A 20111-nucleotide genomic window follows, 5' to 3' on the forward strand; every position below is an offset into this window, starting at 1 on the left:
TATCTAAAAATGCCTTTAAGAATAGCATGGAAGAAACTGGGGGACTTTTAAAGGCTGTGTATATTTGAAAGGTCAGAGGAGATAACCCTAAGTTTTCGTATAATACTAAAGAAGTCTTCAAGGAAAAACGTTTTGTGTACTCACTACTCATACAACTATGCTTTCCAGTTAATTGCACTTCATAGTTACCATTTATAATCTTGATCCACATTCCTTGTATTAAAGTACATAATCCTGGGCTACTGAAGCAATCAGAATAAGGCCCATTTGTCCAACTCTGCTCCCCTTAATTACATGTTTTCCCACGTACAAATGAACAGCATTCAAATATTGTCTTCCAAGGTTATTTCTAATCACTGATTAATATCAACTGTAGTCCAAATATATAAAGGAGAAAAGCTGAAGGCTATAAAATATAAAGACCCCAAAAAGGCACAGAGTAGGATCAATGAGAATTATGCAAGTATCTATAATCTACAGGGAGAAAAGGTCCATAATTGGTGAAGAATTTGTGTGTGGCTATTTTTTAAGTGAATTTCTTTCAATAAACTAAAACAGAGGAGGAGGAGGAGGAGGACACACATGGCTGTGTCATATGCATGCATAACACAACAAGTACAGATACTGTTATAACAGTCACAACTGTTACAACACTGACTGTAAACTGGGGACTCATTTCATAATCATTTCATAATGTACAACAGATTATTTACCTTGATGCTTCTTTAATGACATTTTGCAAAAATATTAGTCTTGTTTGTAAACTGCCTTGCACATGCTTCAGTAAAGTGAAGATTCTTTCATATTCTTAAAACAAGAGAAGCAAAGAAAAAAATTAGTGGCTTTTCTATGCACTCTTATTCAATATTTTTCTACTGCAGTTTACGGTATCAAGATATGCTAAACCAAACCAAAATATTCTACCACTCATTAATACACATATTTCATCATATATCAATCAAGATAAAATAACTTGGTAAACACAGAAGTTTTGGTAAAAGTTCCCATTAAGATATCAAACATAAAGCTTAGAAAGTACGTGACTAGCTTTTGGTACTGGCCACTGAAAAAGCAGCAGCAAGTAGCCTTTATAAAATTGCATACTTATAATTTAAATTCTCAACTCCAGTTAACAAGATGGGGAGGGGCATATGGAGACAGAAAAAATGGTTAAGAGTGCTAGTTCAGTTTCAAGTTTTCACCTAAAATTCTGCCAAGGACTATAAACTCCTAAATGGCAAGGGCTGTCTTACCCACTTTTGAACCACCCATGGGTGTTCCATTAAAGCACATGGTCCGTCAATCTGTCAACATCTTTGAATGGATGTCATAATACTGAAATTTTATGCCAAAGTTCTTTTATATTCATTTCATAGATTGCTTTTATAACTTTAGGGTTTTGGCCTAAACACATCCCTGCTCACCATCATAGTTTAACCCTTAAACACAGTGGTAGACACTATGTCAGGAACTCTACAGAGATGAAACTATTTAATATTCGCTACACTTTTGGGGGTTTGCTGCTACATTAAATTCCAGTTGCTGTTTAGAAGAATACTCAAGACTACGGGTTCCTGTCATAGTAGGAACTATGTGTAATTTGTCTGTGTGTTCTTCAAGCTCTGCTCTCAGTCCTTCCTGCTTACCATATCTACACCATACTACTTTGGATATAACAGACATTTAGTGTTTGTAGGCTGAATAAAGATCAAATCTTACATAGCTCAAATGTTGTTCAAAACTGATCTAGAATCAGGTATATGCTTCTAAATTTTTTTTATTTTTTGAGCCCACACAGATATCAAATATGGGGTTTGCCTCTAATTATACATACTTCTTCCTGGCTTTCGGATCTCTTTCATTATTTGTGCTTTTAGTTCAGTGTTGACCTCTTCATGGCTTCTGCAATGCATCAATTTCTTTCCTTTGTTGAGTGAAGATGCTGGTATATTCTCTTCAGGACATTGTTCTTTATCTCTTGGCTCCTCGTGATTTTCTAAATATCCACCAACAGTGAGGTCATTAGTTCCTAAATGGTCATGACCAAGCGCCTCTGTATGATTGGTTGGTCGTTCCAGTAAACTGGCTGGAGAAGAAGTTGAAAATTCAGTATCCATAGCATTTGGTGTAATATCTGATGAAAGTTGGTCTGCAACATGATTTTCAACTACATCATCTATTGTCGAATCATTAGTGGTTTCCGAAACTAAAAACAAAGATAAGAAGAAAAAATTGACATGAGCCAACTTCAAAGCACACAGTAAGAAAACAGCTACAAATAATATTACAGCAAATCACAACTAATCTCCTTGATGGATGCAAATTAACAAATAATATGATATGGTTCTTAAGATTTGCCAAAGAGATGGTGGGTTTCAATGTGAAACATTTACAGTACTTACAAAATCTGTAAAATTTTTGCCCTTAGGAAAAAAAATAAAAGCCAATTTCACACAACTTTTAGTTCTCTGCTTTATTCTATGGCAATTTTATTGAACAAGCAAATTTCTAATGCTTTAGGGGAACATATATGACCAAGATTATCAGGGTTACCCTTTCCTTAGAGAGTCCTAACTCATTCCAACTTACCTCTGCCTTATACAGTCTACTATCATTTAGAGGCAAAAGTAAACACAGGGAGTCCAAAGTGTTCAATATTCTGCTGGGAACCCACTGTCAGACAGGTCACTTTACAGTACACTCTTTTCTTATAACCACTCATCCAGTCTTTAGTTGAGCAACGCAGAACAGTGCCCACAGCCTGGTGCCCACTGCAATTCATCAGATTACTGGACTTAAAAAAGCTTACAAACACTTGCCCCCCACAGAAAGCAGCTGAATTGTAAGTTCCCTGACTGCTCACCAAACCTCCAGGACACCCGCTGAAGTCATCTCTACTTCCCTCATTTATCGTCCAAAGGTAAACTCATGCCCACAAAAAGCCCTCAAACTTCTGACTCCCTCCTAAATCCCCGTCCATGATTTGCAAATTTTCCTAAATATTCTCTGTAACGACTCCCGCTTTAACTGAAACGCAGCTCTCTGACAAAGAAACTGCTCTTCTTTTCAGACTTGGAGTTAGAAACTGCTTTCTCTCAAACACTCTCCATGGACTTAAAATAAGGAGGTACAGTCACCGATTCCTTCACCTTCCAGTGCCACTTCAAGTTACTTTCTCCCTGCACTCGTATAACACTCTTGCTCTGATAAATGGGAGGGAGAAAGTAAAGGCCACTACACTCATCCTCTCTCTCCTATCACGGTCTTTATTGATCTCTAAGGCACACCTCTCTGGTCATACCGGGCTCGCAGTCTTCCTCCCACCCTGATGTCCCTTGGGCATTATCCTAGATCATTACTACTCAAAATGTGGTCTAATACAAGCAGTGTTAGCACCATCAGAAAGCTGGCTAGAAATGTTCACCTTGAGCCCTGCCCTAAACAATGAATTCAGAATCTGCAGTTTAACTAGATCCCCTGGTGATGCAATGACACATTAAAGTTTAAGAATTACTGTTGTATGGGACTTCAGTGTCTAAGCAGATCACCTGCCAAGAACATGGCCTCAATTCTTTAATGTGTCACCTTGTTTGGCTCTCAAATCAAACACAAATTCACGGGCAGAGGAGCATAACCCTTATCTTTGCAGGACTCCTGCTGTTGGCTCTGTAACTCAGCCAGACTCTTACTTCAGCATCTCCTCCACTTTCTCCCTCCCAATGAGCAGATCCTACCTTCTAGATTCCTCTTTCTTGTCTATCCAACTTATATCCCATATGCATTACTTTTTACCAAGGTCCTAAATTCTCTCATTCCATTGTCCTCCCTGCCAGGCAAAACCCCAAATCTGCCGACTCTATCTGCTTGCTCTAGATGTGCATTTGGAATGATGAGCGCTAGTGGAGAAACAGGACCCAGCAATCTTACTACAACATTTCCTCCCTCTCCCACAAAAGATCATTCTAACCTTCTCCGCTCTCTTAACATCTCGGACTTTCCCAATCCCTGCCTCCCACTCAGGAGCATACATCACCTCTCACTTCACAGAGGAAAGGAAAGCAGAGCTGTGAAACAGGAACTTCCTCTACTTGCCACTGTTCAGCTTGTGCCCATACCCTTTCTGCTTCACTGGAGGTAGCATTCTTTCTTCTGGGCTCTGGACCACTCCTGTCTGCCTTCCCAGTGATTTTGTGGGAGCAAAACTGCTCTTGCTAAGGCAGCCAAAGACCAATAGAACTTTTCTAATCCTTTTGACTGACCTGTTTAAGAAGCATTTGAAACCACCAACCACTCAATTCTCTTTCCCTTTAGCTCTCACGACACCAAATTCTTCTCATCTCCTATTTCTTGGATTCTTCTTTCTCAATCTTTCCTGAAACTCATTTCTCTCCCTAACTTTAGCACTTTCAAAGTTCTGTTCTAGGCTTTTTCTTCTCATTGTTTTCTTTGGTGTGATTTAATTCACTTCAATTGGGGCTAAGACTGCCTCCTGCACCTCCCTCTTTATCCCAGTCTCTTCTTTAGTTCTAAACTAAAATATCCATCTTCTACCTTAGGATCTCCATGTGGCTAACTTAATAGGCACCTCTAAAATCACTCATCATCTGCTCTTCTACTCCACCCCGTTACCCTCACCTACCAAGCATCTCTCAACTCCTCTCTTGCCCTGACTCCAACATCCAGCCAGTCGTCATCAAGTCTTTACTGATGTGTCCAAGTATTTCTCAAATACATGTTCTTCTCACAACTCCACTAGCAGGTCATTAGCTCTTCCCTGGGTTCCTTAACTGCTTTCTGTGCATCTAATAATTATTTAATGACATCAAATATCCTATCAGTGTTCACAATCTCTAATTACTTTATATATTTTCTGTCTGTGGAGGGAAGTTTGATTTTGTTTGATTCAGGGTTCAAATCAGGCCTGCACACTGTCATTGGTTTATAGGTCGTTTAACTACCTTTTAATCTATAAAATCCTTCTGTACTTCTCTTTTTTTCTATGCATTTTTTCTGGATATACACATATCCCATATTCTTTGTCTTACAGTGTCCCACCATCTGGATTATGCTAATTGTCTCCCTATTTTGTCATTTAATATGTTTTCCTATCCTTGTATTTCCTATAAATTGGTAGTTAGATCTAGAGGCTTGATCAGGTTAAGGTTCGATTTCTTTCTTTTTTGTTTTTTGGCAAGAGTATTTCAGAAGTGATACTGTATAAACCCTTCAGGAGTTATATAATATTTGGTTCTCTCCAGTTTTAAGCCACAAATGATCACTACCTATAATTAATGATTCCATTAATTTACTAAGAGTTCCCCTACATCCATTCTTGTTCTTCCCTAACAGTACTCTGCACAGGACAGTCAGCCTGGTCTTTATAAAATGCTAACCAGATGAGGTCACTAGCTTCTCAAACCTTTCAAAGATTCTCATTGTCCTTAAAGTCTGGAATCTTTACAATGGCCTCCAAGGCCCTCCATGATCTGGCCTCAACCTATCTTTCATCTCTCATCTTGCCTCACCCCCAACACCTTTGCTATACTAGAGTTCTTTCAGCCCCTTAACTGCTTCTCTTTACTGTATACGTTTGCACAGACTCTTCTTATACTACTACTATACACATAGTATGCAGCAGACTGCTTAGCAAGACTCCTGAATGCACAGCTTTAGTGAAACAACTCCCATTCATCCTTCCAATGTTGGCTTAAACGTAACTTCCTCAATAAAGTGCCTTGACCCCACAGACTAAAATCCTCTTGCCACATGCTTCCAAAACATACCTGACTTCCCTTCTGAACATTCACCACACTTCTAATGAAATGTTCAATGACTGTCTTTCCTCATTCTAAATGGGGGCAGAGATCACTATTGTCTCGTTCACTGCGATACCTCAATGCCTAGCACTGTTTACCATAGCATATGTATTTAATAATTAGTTGTTGAAGTTACCTGTAATTGAAAACCACCTTTCTATGGGTATTGAGAACATCCCTATACCTGTTATTTTGAAATACTTAAGGCTTATAAAAGATATTTAGATCATGACAGCTATAATAGAGCATAATAAATACATGAAATGTCCAAATGTTCACTAAAAGGACTATGATTACACGCTAATTTAGAATAAACAATTATCTTCTCTAGACACTCTTAGACTTTATCAATTTTTTCTATACTTTATTACAAAAATCTCTTCCCCACACAAAAAACAAACAGCAGCAAATAATGTTTATTTTTTAAAAACTCTTACTTTTATGAAGAGGAAGGGGTTTAATAAGATCTGGCTGTGCTTGAGTCATAGGTACAGGTGGTCCTTTTCCTCCAATATGATTGTTCACAACTGGATTCTGTTGTCTGCCTCTCAGCAGTGGAGACATACAGCGACGTCTTTTAGGGATCCCTTGCATATTTGGTTCTCCAGGTCGTTTATGTTTATTTTGAGGTCCAGCCACAAATTCATCTGCTTCATCTATCATCATACCCTGTAACAAAAGAGAATATAATTTCCCTAGATTTACATATAGTTTTTAAATGGCACAACTAATTCCAGTTCCCATTAAAGCAACTAGATTATAACTATGTTAACATTTATTAGTCTACCAACAAAACAGCTTCAGCTTACTTTAGTGAAATTAGAACTGTTAAATCCACAAATAAATTATACAATGGAACGTTTCAAGCTTACCTTTTTATCTAGCTTAAATGGGTTGCCAAATGTATGCAACCTTCGAGGCTGATCAGGATCAAGTTCTCTTAGTGGAGAAGGTACTTGCTTGAGGTATTCCTGGTAATTCCCCATTTGTGCTATAGGAACACTGTGCACTTGATCTTTTCAAACAGAACAGAGCAATAACAAAAGTTAACCTCACTGAAATGATACTCTGTTTAATTACCAAATAATACCTTCTTATATTTGAATGCTATCTGGGGTTATCCTAGGCAGTCTTCCCTTCCCATATATGCAAAATTGGTTTGTCGTCATAAATATTGTGACATAAATGAAGTCTTTGAGATTTTTAAAATAAAATTTAAAAGAACTGATTTTACCTTCTAAATAAAACAAAAATATTGCAGTTAATTTGAGTGTATAGAATAAGCAAATATGTGTTAACATTACCATGAAAAGGAATGTCTCTTCTATTATATTCCAAATAAGCAGAATTTAATTATAGCAGAATTTATAGAAAAGACATATCACATATAGATAACCCTTTTTATATAAAGCTATGGTGGGAGGGGTCCCCAGATGGCTTAGTTGGTTAAGCGTCCGACTCTTGATTTCGGCGCAAGGTCATGATCTCACAGTCGTGAGATGGAGCCCCGTGTCGGACTCCGCGCTGAATGTGGAGCTTGCCTGGGATTCTCTCCCCACCCACTCCCCTCCCCAAAGTACGCTTGCACTCTCTCGGTCTCAAAATAAATAAATAAACATTTAAACATAAATACGTAAATAAAGGTATAGCTGGAATGCTTACGTCAGAGATGGCAAAGAGTTAAATTCTCATCTGACTTGATCTGTGGTCAGTGCCATGGGTATAACTGAAGGAACAGGACATGTATTCACCATCCAAGTTAAACCACCAGATGCTAGTATTGTGTTTCACAAGAAAATGATTGTGCATGTGTGGACCTGTGTGTGTGAATGCATGAACAAAGCCAAAAAAGATACTAAGCTGCTAACAGAGGGTGTCACCTCTGGGGAATAAAATTTGGGGGAAACAGTGATGGTAGAAAGAAATTCTGAGAATGAGTGACGACTCACTTTTTACTTCATTTGTTTGAATTTACAAAGAAAATGAGATACTACAATGCTTTAAAAGCTACACTACTATACTATGTTTTTTCAGTATAAAGAAATTCACAAAAGAAACACCATTATTGAAACTATGATCCAACCTTCATCCTGTCCTTTAAGAAATCTGCGGGTGCTCTTCAAAAGATTAGATCTCATTCTTGTTAAGTGATCCAAAAGATTCCGCCTTGGTATGTCATACGCGTTTCTAAATGTCTGTGGCTTCAAATCCTATTGAAAAACATTCAAAGGCAAATTTATTTTCAAATATAGAATTATAAGAGACTAAAATCTCTAGCCTGCAGTAAAGGTTTGGAAATAAGATATACAAGTCTAATTAGCTTTAAAAATAGAATAAAGAAATTATGATGCAATCTTAATATACTGTTTTGGGAACCAGAGGATAAAAATTGGTAGTGAACTTACCAAATAACTCAAATTCACATCTCTTCAAGATTTTATTATATATTCTGCCTAAGGAAAGTAAGTATCTTATAAAACAAATTTCCAAATTTTAAAGACTTTGAAAATTTAAAGAAAAAGAGCTTTGATTTACATACCATAAAATCACCCATTTTAGGTATACAGTTTGATGAGTGTCAGTAAATTTACAGTTGTGAAACCATCACCACAATCTGGTTTAACAATACTTCCATCATCCCACAAAAGTTCTTTGTGCCCATTGTAGTCCATCCCTTTTCCTATCCCCAGGCAACCACCGATCTGCTTTCTGTCTCCCTACATTCCATTTTATAAACGGAATTTTGCTATATCAAATCTTTTCTATCTAGCTTTTTTTCACTAAGGATGATATTTTGAGATTCAGTCACATGTTCATGTATCACTAGTCTGTTCTTTTTTACTCCAGACTAGTATTCCATTCTATGGATATAGCATATCTTTATCCACTTTCCATTTGATGAACAGTTTTCTTTACAGTTTTTGGCTATTATGAATAATGCTACTATGAACATTTGCATATAAAGCCTTTATATGGACCTACATCTTCATTGCTCTCATGTAGATACCTACAAGAAGAACTGCTAATTATATAACAAGTACAGCCAGTGTAGTGGATGGGAAGTGGGATCTCGTTGTAGTTTTATTTTGCATTTCCCTAATGACCATTAAGGTACAGCATCTTTTTACATCATGTTCAATCTGTACATCTTATTTGGTGGAGTATCTGCTCAGATATTTTGCCAATTTTTGATTAGATATTTGTCTTTTTATATTGAGTTGTAGGAGTTCTTCATGTTATTTTGATACATATTCTTTATTCTGTACATACTTTTCTCCCAGGCTGTAGTTTGCCTGTTCATTTTACCAAGTTTCTTTTATAGACAAAAGTTTAAATTGTTTTTTGATTTTTTTATTATTTTTTGTAAATAAAGTTTTATTGGAACCCAGTCACACCCATTCATTTACATATGGTCTATGGCTGATTTTTTTTAATATGAAATTTATTGTCAAATTGGTTTCCATACAACACCCAGTGCTCATCCCAAAAGGTGCCCTCCTCAATGCCCATCACCCACTTTCCCCTCCCTTCCACCCCCATCAACCCTCAGTTTATTCTCAGTTTTTAAGAGTCTCTTATGGTTTGCCTTCCTCCCTAATTTTTTTTTTCCCTTCTCCTCCCCCATGGTATCCTGTTAAGTTTCTCAGGATCCACATAAGAGTGAAAACATACGGTATCTGTCTTTCTCTGTATGACTTATTTCACTTAGCATCATACTCTCCAGTTCCATCCACGTTGCTACATAGGGCCGTATTTCATTCTTTCTCACTGCCAAGTAGTATTCCATTGTATATATAAAACCACAGTTTCTTTATCCACTCATCAGTTGATGGACACTTAGGCTCTTTCCATAATTTGGCTATTGTTGCAAGTGCTGCTATAAACACTGGGGTACAAGTGCCCCTATGCATCAGCACTCCTGTATCCCTTGGGCAAATTCCTAGCAGTGCTATTGCTGGATCATAGGGTAGATCTATTTTTAATTTTTTGAGGAACCTCCACACTGTTTTCCAGAGTAGCTGCACCAGTTTGCATTCCTACCAACAGTGCAAGAAGGTTCCTGTTTCTCCACCTTCTCTCCAGCATCTAGTCTCCTGATTTGTTCATTTCAGCCACTCTGACTGGCGTGAGGTGATATCTCAAGTGTAAAAGTTTAAATTTTAATGAAGTTCAATTTATCAAGTTTTTTATGTATGTACCTTTTGTGTTATATTTTAGAAATCATCAATGACCCCTGAACCCAATGTCATGAAGACTTTCTCCTGTTTTCTTCCAGAATTTATAGTTTTAGTTTTTACATTTAAGACCATGAGCACTGGTAATGTAAGGGTCAAGTTTATTATTTTGAATATGGGTATCCAATTGATCCAGCACTATTTCTTTTTTTTGTTCATTTTGTTTTTATTTTATTCAGACTCATGTTAGTTAACATATAGTGTAGTATTGGTTTGACGAGAATTCAGTGATTCATCACTTACATGTAACACCAAGTGCTCATCTCAACAAGTGCGCTCCTTAATGCCCATCACTCATTTAGTGCGTCCACCTACCCACCTCCCCTCCAGCAACCCTCAGTTTACTCTCTGTATTTAAGAGTCTCTTGTGGTTTGCCCTCTCTGTTTTTATCTTATTTGCCTTCCCTTCCCCTATGTTCATCTGTTTTGCTTCTTAAATTCCCCATGAGCCCAGCACTATGTCTGAAGAGATTGTCTTCTTACCCACTGAGTTATTCTGGCACCTCTGTTAGAAATTAACGGACTATACATGTGAGGGCCTACTTCTAGACTCTCTTCTGTCCTACTGCTCTATATGTTTATCCTTATGTCAACAACAGAACATGTTGATGATCATTACAACTTTACAGTAAGCTTCAAAATAGATAGTGTAAGTCTTCTAACTTTATTATTTTTTTCCAAAATTTTTTACCTATTCTAGGACCTTTAACTTTCCATATACATTTTAGATTGGCATGTCTGTTTCTACAAAAAAAGGCTACTGAGATGAAGAATTTTTTTTTAAAGTAGGCCCCACGCCCAGCATGGAGCCCAGTGTGGGGCTTCAACTCATGACCTTGAGATCAAGACCTGAGCGGAGATCAAGAGTTGGGCACTTCACTGACTACTGAGCCACCCAGGCATCCCTGGGATGAGGATGTTTATAATAATGAATATTCATAAAGTATTTTAAAATCATGCTATGCACCCAAGGTCATCAGTTTAAGTACCAAACTACAGTGAACTCTCCCACTAGCTATGTAACTTTAGGCAATCTTTAAGCCTCTGTATTCTTTCCTTCTTTTTTTTAAGTAATCTTTACATCCAACACGGGGCTCAAACTCATGACCAAGACAAGAGTCAAATGCTCTACCGTCTGAGCCAGCTAGATGCCCCATCTGTTTTCTCATCTATAAAATAAATGGGGACACCTGGGTGGCTCAGTCAGTTGAGCATCCAGCTCTTAATTTCAACTCAGGTCACGATTCTAAGGTGGTGGGATTGAGCCCTGCATCCAACTCTGTGCTGAGTATGAAGCCTACTTAAGATGTGTCTCTCTGTCTCTCTGTCTCTCTCTCTCTGCCTCTCTCCCCTGTTCTCTCTCTCTAAAATTAAAAAAAAAAAAAAAAAATTTAAAGAATTTAACAAATAAGTGAATGGGTTGGCTTACTGATCTATTCATCAATTTGGCATGTATAATTTTTTAATTCTAAAATTCACTCATTCAATGATAGTATTAATGATCATTAGTCTACAAAGGTATAGAAGTATTCCTAAAGTTTGGACAAACTAAATATCAGCTAATAGAAAATTTGATTTATTCAACAATACAACAGAATATGTCCAGAGCAGTATTAAATTCATAGAACTATTACCTTATTGAGCAAAGCAACCTGGAACCCAGTGTATTCTTTCATATTAAGGTCTAGCAGTCTGTGAGGAACATCCTCTGAAATTCCCTGGAGCAACTGTTGAAAATCTTTCCTATAAGCCATTGATAAACCATGTGATCGGCTTCGGACTTTAATTCCAGTTTCCTGTACTACTTTTTTGCCTACAGATCCGATGACTCGATCAGATTCTATTTTGGCCTAAAGTAAAAATAAATAAGAGTTGGTCTCAACATAATCTAAATTAATAAATTAAACACTAATAGTTTTGGTCTTCTATAAATTAAATACATATTTATATTTTAAAAGTATGTAAGAAGTTAAAACCTCAAGTAGCACAGTTTATGTCAAGTTCTTGGTAAACTAAATATAGCTTCAATAATAATGTCTTACAGTTTTAAATCACTATAATAACCTTCTGGAGCAGGGCAAACAAAAACAATTTCAATTTTATTTTATTTACTAATAGCCACTACACTTAAATCATGAAATGTTTAAGTGCATCCTAAATGAAAATATGTATTTCTAAATCAGAGGTGATATAAAATTAGGGAAAAAAATCTCATCAATATTTACTTAAAGACACTATTATTAGCACATAATTAAATCTTCACAGGTATAACGAAAAGTGATGTAGTTTTTCACTGACAACAAGTAGTAATATTTTGACTCTTTCCAACCTACATCTCGATTAGCAGTTAAAGTAGCGATGGCAAAAGTACTGGAAAAATAATGAATTCTATACAGTAGTAGTATCTTGGCAGTCTAACTGCATACTGCTTGACTACCAAAGAATCTATTACTGTGATATGCCCCAAATGACAAAATCAGCGTTTTCAACAAATATTTCAAAAGAAAGTCCCATTTTGAAAGAAAAAAACTACAGGTTTTAAAACATAAAGCAAAAGAAACTGATTTTTAAGAAAAGCAACTTTCTAACATACATTTCTCAAAAGAAAACATAATGAATGTTCACAGAATTTCTAGGACACTAATGAGGCCACTTTCATAAACTAGGAATTATTATTTGAAATTAACATTCCAAAACAGCATACCACGTACTTGAGACTGAATTATGTTAATATATATGTGGTTTTAAAACATGTAATGTATTCATATAACGTAATTCCATCAGAACCAGGAGAACTAACATTTGCATTGAAAACCATTCAAAATACTTAATGGTTCTATTTCTTAACATTACCTGTTGACTCAATTTTTTGAGGTATGAAATGACACTGTAACTAAGTCCATATTCCATACTGTCTGCTATTAGGTTAGGTGCTCCCATCATTCTAACAGCTTTCTTCAAAGGCTATAGGAAAAAAGAAAATATCACTCAATCCTAAACTTGTCAAAAAACTTATGGCTACATGTATTGTCAGTTTTGAAGATTTTCCAAGAAAGACTTTCTTCTTTTCTTCAATAAGAGAGTAACATGATCATATTTGTATTTCAGTGAAATGTTTGCCTTAAAAAGGACTAGAGGCTATATTTTACCCACACACGGGCAAGAAAGGGTAAAGTCCTGGACTCCTTAGTATCATCGGAGATACTAAGTTTGGAAGAAATGGGGAAGATACAGATCACAGAGGTAAATTTGATAGAAATTAAGTAGTAAGTGAAAAGAAGTCAAGAAAAATGGAAGATTTCTACTTTGGGTAACTGAGTGGGTTGTGGCTCAACCATTCACTAGCTTTGTGACCCTAGACCAAGTTATATATCACCTCTCTGTGTCTGAAGTTTTTCTTTCGTATAACAATAATAGTATCTACTTCATAGGGTTGCCATGGGATTAAATGAACTATACACGTAAAGCACATATAAAAGCATCTGGTACACAGGAGGCATTCAGTAAGTGCTAATCATTACTACTGTTACTATTAGCTGAACTGAAAAATCAAAACAAGCTCAGAGGGAAAAATAAGAAGGAAAAGCCAGTTTAATATTTGCTATGTATAGTGTAATACTTTTCAATTGTAAGGAGAGCCCAGTCGAAACCACTTGTGCAACGAAAAGAATCACCAGTATATTTGAGCGGGATACAGTCAAAAAAGGATGACAGCCATTCACTGACACCAGAAAGTGTATATGCACTGGTGTCAAACTGGAATCAAATCCAGCTCTGACATCTCAAATCCATGTAGCTTTGCCTGAATTCCCCAGGTTGCTAGGAAAACGAAAGTACGTCAACAGACCTAACAGTTCATATTCAGTGCGTCTTTCTTTTTACTCTCTTACATGGCAGGCGCTATGTGCTAGACACACAACTTATCTCTTACAACTCTAAAATATGATTTTCAAAGCTCAAGACACTAATGCTCTTAGTAGAGACCATTTAGAAGGATTATAGTCAAATGCTATACTATTCCTCCATTTTTAAAAGTAAAAGTAACGTTTAAAAGTGCTTTTAGCATTGGTCTTTTTAGTAAGAGGTTACTTTTTCAAAAAGTAAATAATATATTTAATAATATATACATTACGGTCTTATCTACTGTGATACACTAGGTTGTTAAGTACAGGTGGCCACTGAGCAACATCAGGGTTAGGAGTGCCAACCCCCGCACAATAAAAAATCCGCAGATAATTCTGACTCCCCAAAAAGTTAACTAATAGCCTGCTATTGACCAGAAGCCTTACTAATAACATAATCAATTCACACAAATTTTCTGTGCAATATGTATTATAGACTGTATTCTTACAGTAACTCTGAGGTTTATCTTGATTTTTTTTTTTTTTACATTTTCAGGCTATACGATTCATCTGAGAGTTTTTCAAATTGCCACATATCTAAAAAAATTTTTCCATTATATTTATTGAAAATAATCCACATATAAGTGGACCTATCCTCTTCAAACCTGTGTTGTTCAAGGGTCAACTGTAATCACAATCTCGTGGTTCTAAAAATAGGAGTCTATAAGAATATATACTTATCTACCTAAAAACATGTTTTTAGAGATTTAGGGAATAATGCAAAAAAACTATTCTGCACCCTTAAGGAATAATAATTATAAAACTGCAATTTAACAAGGCAGTACAACAATTGGAGCTATTCTAAAAGCCAGGCTGCCTGGGAGTAAATTCCAGTCTCCCACACAAGTAGCCTTGGACAAATTACTTAATCTTTTAATACCTTAGTTTCCTCATCTATGAAATAGGAATGATGATCTCTACCTTGAAGGATTACCATATAAACTAAATGAGGTAAAATACTTAGCATAATATCAGGCCTAAGGTAAGCATTATATACATGTTCTCATCGTCATTATCATTGCCATCATCTTTATTCCACAAATCACTGAAATCTTTCTTTCCCATTACATCTTTATCGGTCATTTGTACACTCAATTTTCATGACATTTATATATTCTATATATTCTATAACAGCAGTAAATACAAATAAACTATAAACATAATGTAAAATTTTGTAACAAGTTCTATTTTTAACAATCACATTCTTACCCCAAGATAGTAGGGAGGCATTGTCTTCAAATAACTTTCAAATGACTGTCTCCACTTCAATGTTGGTTTTGCTTTATGTACTTTAAACAAGTCATCTATAAATGAATGTGAACAAACTATCATCATTTTTTTCAGACACGAAAATCAAGTCAAGCACGTTTCATTTTTAAACACTGCTTTCATATTTGTAAGAGAGTAACATATCAGACATCAATTTTTAACAAAATTAATAGTGGCAAAATTTTGGTTCTGCCATTGAGCAGTAATACCATTTTAAAAACAAAAAGATGCTAATCATGATCTAATATTTCATGAAATAAAGGTAGAATCAGATAAGACACAAGAAAATCTGTACACTATCTAGACCTCAACATAAAACAGATTTGAGGACAGAAACAAAGTATACACAATGTTTTCAATAAAATATACCTACTAATATTTTGACTATAAATTTTTTTTTGATGATAATATTTAAATCTGAAGTGGTTCCATGCATAGAAGTCTTCTCCAACAGTACTGCTCAAAAATTATAGCCAGAGGGTCCCCAGAAACTAACTTTAGGCTTTTATTATATCATTGGAACACATTCATTCATTTAAAAAATATGTGCCTGGATGGCTCAGTCGGTTGAGCGTCCGACTCTTAATTTTGGCTCAGGTCATGATCCCAACGTCCTGGGATCAAGTCCCACGTCAGGTTCTGTGCTGAGTATGGAGCCTACTTAAGATTCTCTTCCTTTCTCTCTGTCCCCCTCTGTCACTCTCCCCCACTCACATGCACACTCTCTCTCTCTAAAAAAAATAAATAGACAAGCATGTGCCAAATGAAAATTATAGATAAATTCTTAGAAAGAAAATACATTCAGATCTATAAATATATGCTTCTACAAAAATCCTTATTTACCAAATACAAAGCCTCTATTACCAATTCTCACTATGTAAGAAAGCTAACTTGTAGAAAACTTGGAATACTTAAAAATTTAAAACACAGTATCTTCAATAGTTTGTAGAATCAAAGGTGTTTTGACACTGACTTTTAATTTACCACAAACATACACAGGTTGCTATAAAACAACCTTAGATAGGTTCGATATTTCAGAGTATTAACAACAGTTCCGTTAATTTCCACAAAACATGAGAACTTACAAAGACATGTTCCCAATCTTTGTTTTTAGGAAAATCAGTATGTATGCTGAGACACGAGTGACTTACCTAGAAGGGGCAAGAGGACGGGGTAATTGTAAGGCATCACAAATAAGTTGACACAGTTCAGTGCTGTACTGGCTTTCAAGTAACCAAAGGGATGACCGAGCTCGCTGTATTTTGCACTATTGCTCACATATACCTGTTAAAAGGGAGTGGTTGAAACTTCACATTTAATAACCTTTACAGAATGTTATTGAAACCATTGATTCAATTTAACTTTAACTTAAAAAGAAAAAAACACCCAACTTCAATTTTTAGGTCACTGTAGTTGCTCAGCTCACCTGCCAACATGTTTGAGGAGATTTCCTTTCCAGGATAAACTGAGTCAGTGGCGAAGGTTCCAACTCATATTTGTCAAAAGGCAATTTGTCAATAACCATCGGTTCACAGTCTGTACAGGAAAACTTCACTACAGGATGAGATGTACGAGGTGGCTAGAGAGGAAAGTCTTATTATTACTATTTACACAAAATACCAGAACAAACTCATTTTCCATATCCCTCACTATCAAAATTTACTCAAGTCCTCAATTTTGCTGGTTAGTTTAATTTACTACTGACTACACTATTAAAGCTGAAAGAAAATACTTTAAAATGTAATGCTTAAGTTTTATATAATACAAGAAAAAGACAAACCATTTATATATAGGATAAAAATCTTTTTAGGTGGTAAAATCAAATTTGTCAGAAGTGCAAAATTTTGGAATAAGTGAGTACTCATAATTGTCACATCTAGGAAACAACTGAAGTACAGAAACCTTACTAAGTTCTCAACTGTAGCAATTTAATTTCTTGTATGGAGTGGTAGCTTCCAAACTGATAATAGACCTTGTGGTCAGTAAAAATTGCTGAATATATATTAGGACATATACACATTTACTTATAAATTATCTGTAAATTAACGTATAAGTATGTAATAAGATATATACCAAAATAATATTAAAATTCGGAGAAAAACATACATAAAAAGAAGTTCTAATGTTTTCCTTCCCTATTCCAGTAGACCATTTGGTTACCTCTGTGGTATTATATACACACTACTTTGGAGAACCTGATCTAAAAGTACAAAAAACCAAAATACCTTAAAGGAAAAAAAAAAGACATGTTAGAATCCCTGCCCGCCAAATAGTCTCCTTCCTGAAAATCTCACCAATTGAAGGAAATGTAAGCTCTGAAGAAATAACCTGAAATTTCACAGTATGAAAGACTCTTATTACCCCATTACTACCTACACCCTGGTGGCTCCCAATCCACCGTATTGGGACCTGATCTCTCTCACCTCTCTTATGTTCCAACTGCCTACTAGACAGAAGTCCCTCAAATACATTATTATGCAATTCGTTACTTCTCCCCTAAGCTACAAAACCTGTTCTAAAAACCTAGGGGTTGGTTATCCTTAACATCTCTTTATCCTCCATATTTAACTATCACAAAAGCCTAGATAAAACCCCGCAAATTCTAAACCACCAGGCAGAACACATCAACTTGGCAGGTGCTCAGTATTTAGTTACTGCCCTCTGTCAGTACTAAATTCTCACTCTCTAGAAATTTATCTTTTATTTGTTAGTATTCTAATTTATGCCATCATCATTTCTCAGACTAGACTAGTACAACTACTTATTTTTAATGGCCCTAATTAGCTCCCTCCAATCAATCCCATAGCCACAAAATATAAATATGATCATGTCATTTCCCTATCTGCAATTATTTGGTAAAAGTAGCAAGCTAATCACCTAAAAATAGGACCCAGACTCTTTTCTCTAAACATCAGATACAAAGAGCCCTGATGATCCGGTCCCCATCTGCCTTCAACCACGGCACACCGTGTACACCCCACACTCCAGCCATGCCAAAAGACTTGCAAGTTACGCAAGTAGATCATCATCTTTTCACACTCCTGCTTTCATGTCATCCCTGGCAGCTTTATTATTTTCTTCCTTGCATATTGGCAAACAAAGTCTTGAAGTCTGAACTGGCAAGTAAAATGTCTCAGAGATTTTCTCCCTGACACCCTTTCTTGCCCTACACCCCCAGGACATACCAGGCATTTAGGCATCACCTCCTCTCGGCTCTGCTCCATGCCTCTAGCACAGTTAGAGCACTGTAGTGTACTGTGTTTACAGTTACAAGTCTGACCTTCCTATGGAATGGTAAGATGCCATCGTTTTAGAAGGTAAGCACCATCGTTTTACTCATACTGTGCTCCTGTATCTTGCATGTAACTGACACATATCTTACTGAATCAGTCCATGAAACTCATCTTTTTGGATTAAAATATTGAGATCCAAGAGCAACAATGTGTGTTGGTGAGAGAGGGTGTCTTCCAGAACGTGACAAAGAAAATTTTGCATTTATTACTTCATTTAATCCCCAAAACAATCCCATGAGATAGGAGCTATTATCTCCATTTAACAGACAGGAAATTGAGGCTTAGAGAAGATAACAGACCAAACTCACAGCTAATAACTTGTGGAACCATGATTTCAATTCAGAACCAGGGGCAGCTGGGTGGCTCGGTCAGTTAAGTGACAGACCCTTGATTTTGGCTCTGGTTGTGATCTCACCGTTTGTGAGTTCCAGTCCTACTCTGGGCTGCAGTGACAGTGCAGAGTCTGCCTGGGATTCTCTCCCTCTCTCTCAAAATAAATAAATGAACATTAAAAAACATCTACTTAGAGGCACCTGGGTAGCTCAGTCAGACTCTTGGTTTCGGCTCATGTCATGCATGATCTCACAGTTTGTGGGTTTGAGCCTCGAATTAGCCTCTGTGCTGACAATGCGGAGCCTGCTTGGGACTCTCTCCCTCTCTCTCCTTCTCTTTCTGCCCTCTCCTGCCCCCACTGCCTCTCTCTCAAAATAAATAAATGAACCTAAAAAAAAGGTAGGTATCTTTCAAAACATAAAAATAAAAAAATGAAAAAAATCTATTTAAACAAAACAAAAAATAAAAATTCAGAACCAGTTGCTAAAACTCACATTTAATTTCAGTATCATTGCATCTTATTTGAATACTATTATTTATAAAAATTTCATTTCCCCACTAATATATCCTTCAGTACTAAATCTTGCCAGTGCTTTCCAATATTGTCTCTTTATGATTCTCTCTTCCATCATCTTAATTCAAACTCTCAACATTTCTTACGTGAATCATAGCAATAGCCCTCTAGATAACCTGCTTTCTTTCCAACTCATCTCCTAATATTGCTGCATATGACAACCACCAGATTAAATTTCCTACAACATCACTCTGTTAAAAATATCTTCACTTATTCTGTGAACCCCAATGAGAAAAGCTCAAATTCCTTAACCATGCATTTAAAGTCGTGAGTACTTTGGTTTATTTAATAGTGTTCTCAATGTCCCACATACATGGTATGACCCACCTATACTCTGCTATTTCTCATTCCTCTAAATACACCTTGTTCTTTTTTACTTCCATACTTTTTCTCATATTGTTTCCTCCCCAACTGAAATCCTACCCACACTTAAAAATCCTCTAACAATTTGCAATAGGCCATTAGAGCAGTATTAATAGATTATGCTTGTGACACTGGTTTTGGATTTCCTTCTATTAGGACTTAACAAGTACTACACATATACACAATAGAATGAATAACCAACAAGGCAATATTTGACACAAACACAGTATCTTTTCTATGAAAGTTGAATGGACACCCAAAGGGAAAGTAAAATGACAAAAGAAATTAAGAGTTTATCTATAAAGGCCAGATTTTAAAACTATGAT

The 20111-nt window shown here is 36.1% G+C and overlaps 1 protein-coding gene across 2 annotated transcripts in view; it reads right to left on the minus strand.

Moving 5' to 3' along the window:
* INTS6 (integrator complex subunit 6) overlaps positions 1–20111 on the minus strand; it is a 91538-nt gene that overhangs the window by 4736 nt on the left and 66691 nt on the right. For both annotated transcript variants that reach the window (XM_086712678.1, XM_086712685.1), the window contains 10 exons: positions 16649–16801; positions 16374–16506; positions 15163–15257; positions 12905–13015; positions 11686–11901; positions 7900–8026; positions 6689–6831; positions 6254–6485; positions 1835–2206; positions 714–807 (listed from right to left, as the gene is read on the minus strand). In XM_086712678.1, the coding sequence (XP_086568804.1) occupies positions 714–807; positions 1835–2206; positions 6254–6485; positions 6689–6831; positions 7900–8026; positions 11686–11901; positions 12905–13015; positions 15163–15257; positions 16374–16506; positions 16649–16801 (1676 nt within the window). The remainder of the gene's footprint in view (positions 1–713; positions 808–1834; positions 2207–6253; positions 6486–6688; positions 6832–7899; positions 8027–11685; positions 11902–12904; positions 13016–15162; positions 15258–16373; positions 16507–16648; positions 16802–20111) is intronic.

This window comes from Puma concolor, chromosome A1 (assembly GCF_028749965.1).
Source record: "Puma concolor isolate L17-30 chromosome A1, mPumCon1.1.hap2, whole genome shotgun sequence".
NCBI lineage: Eukaryota > Metazoa > Chordata > Mammalia > Carnivora > Felidae > Puma > Puma concolor.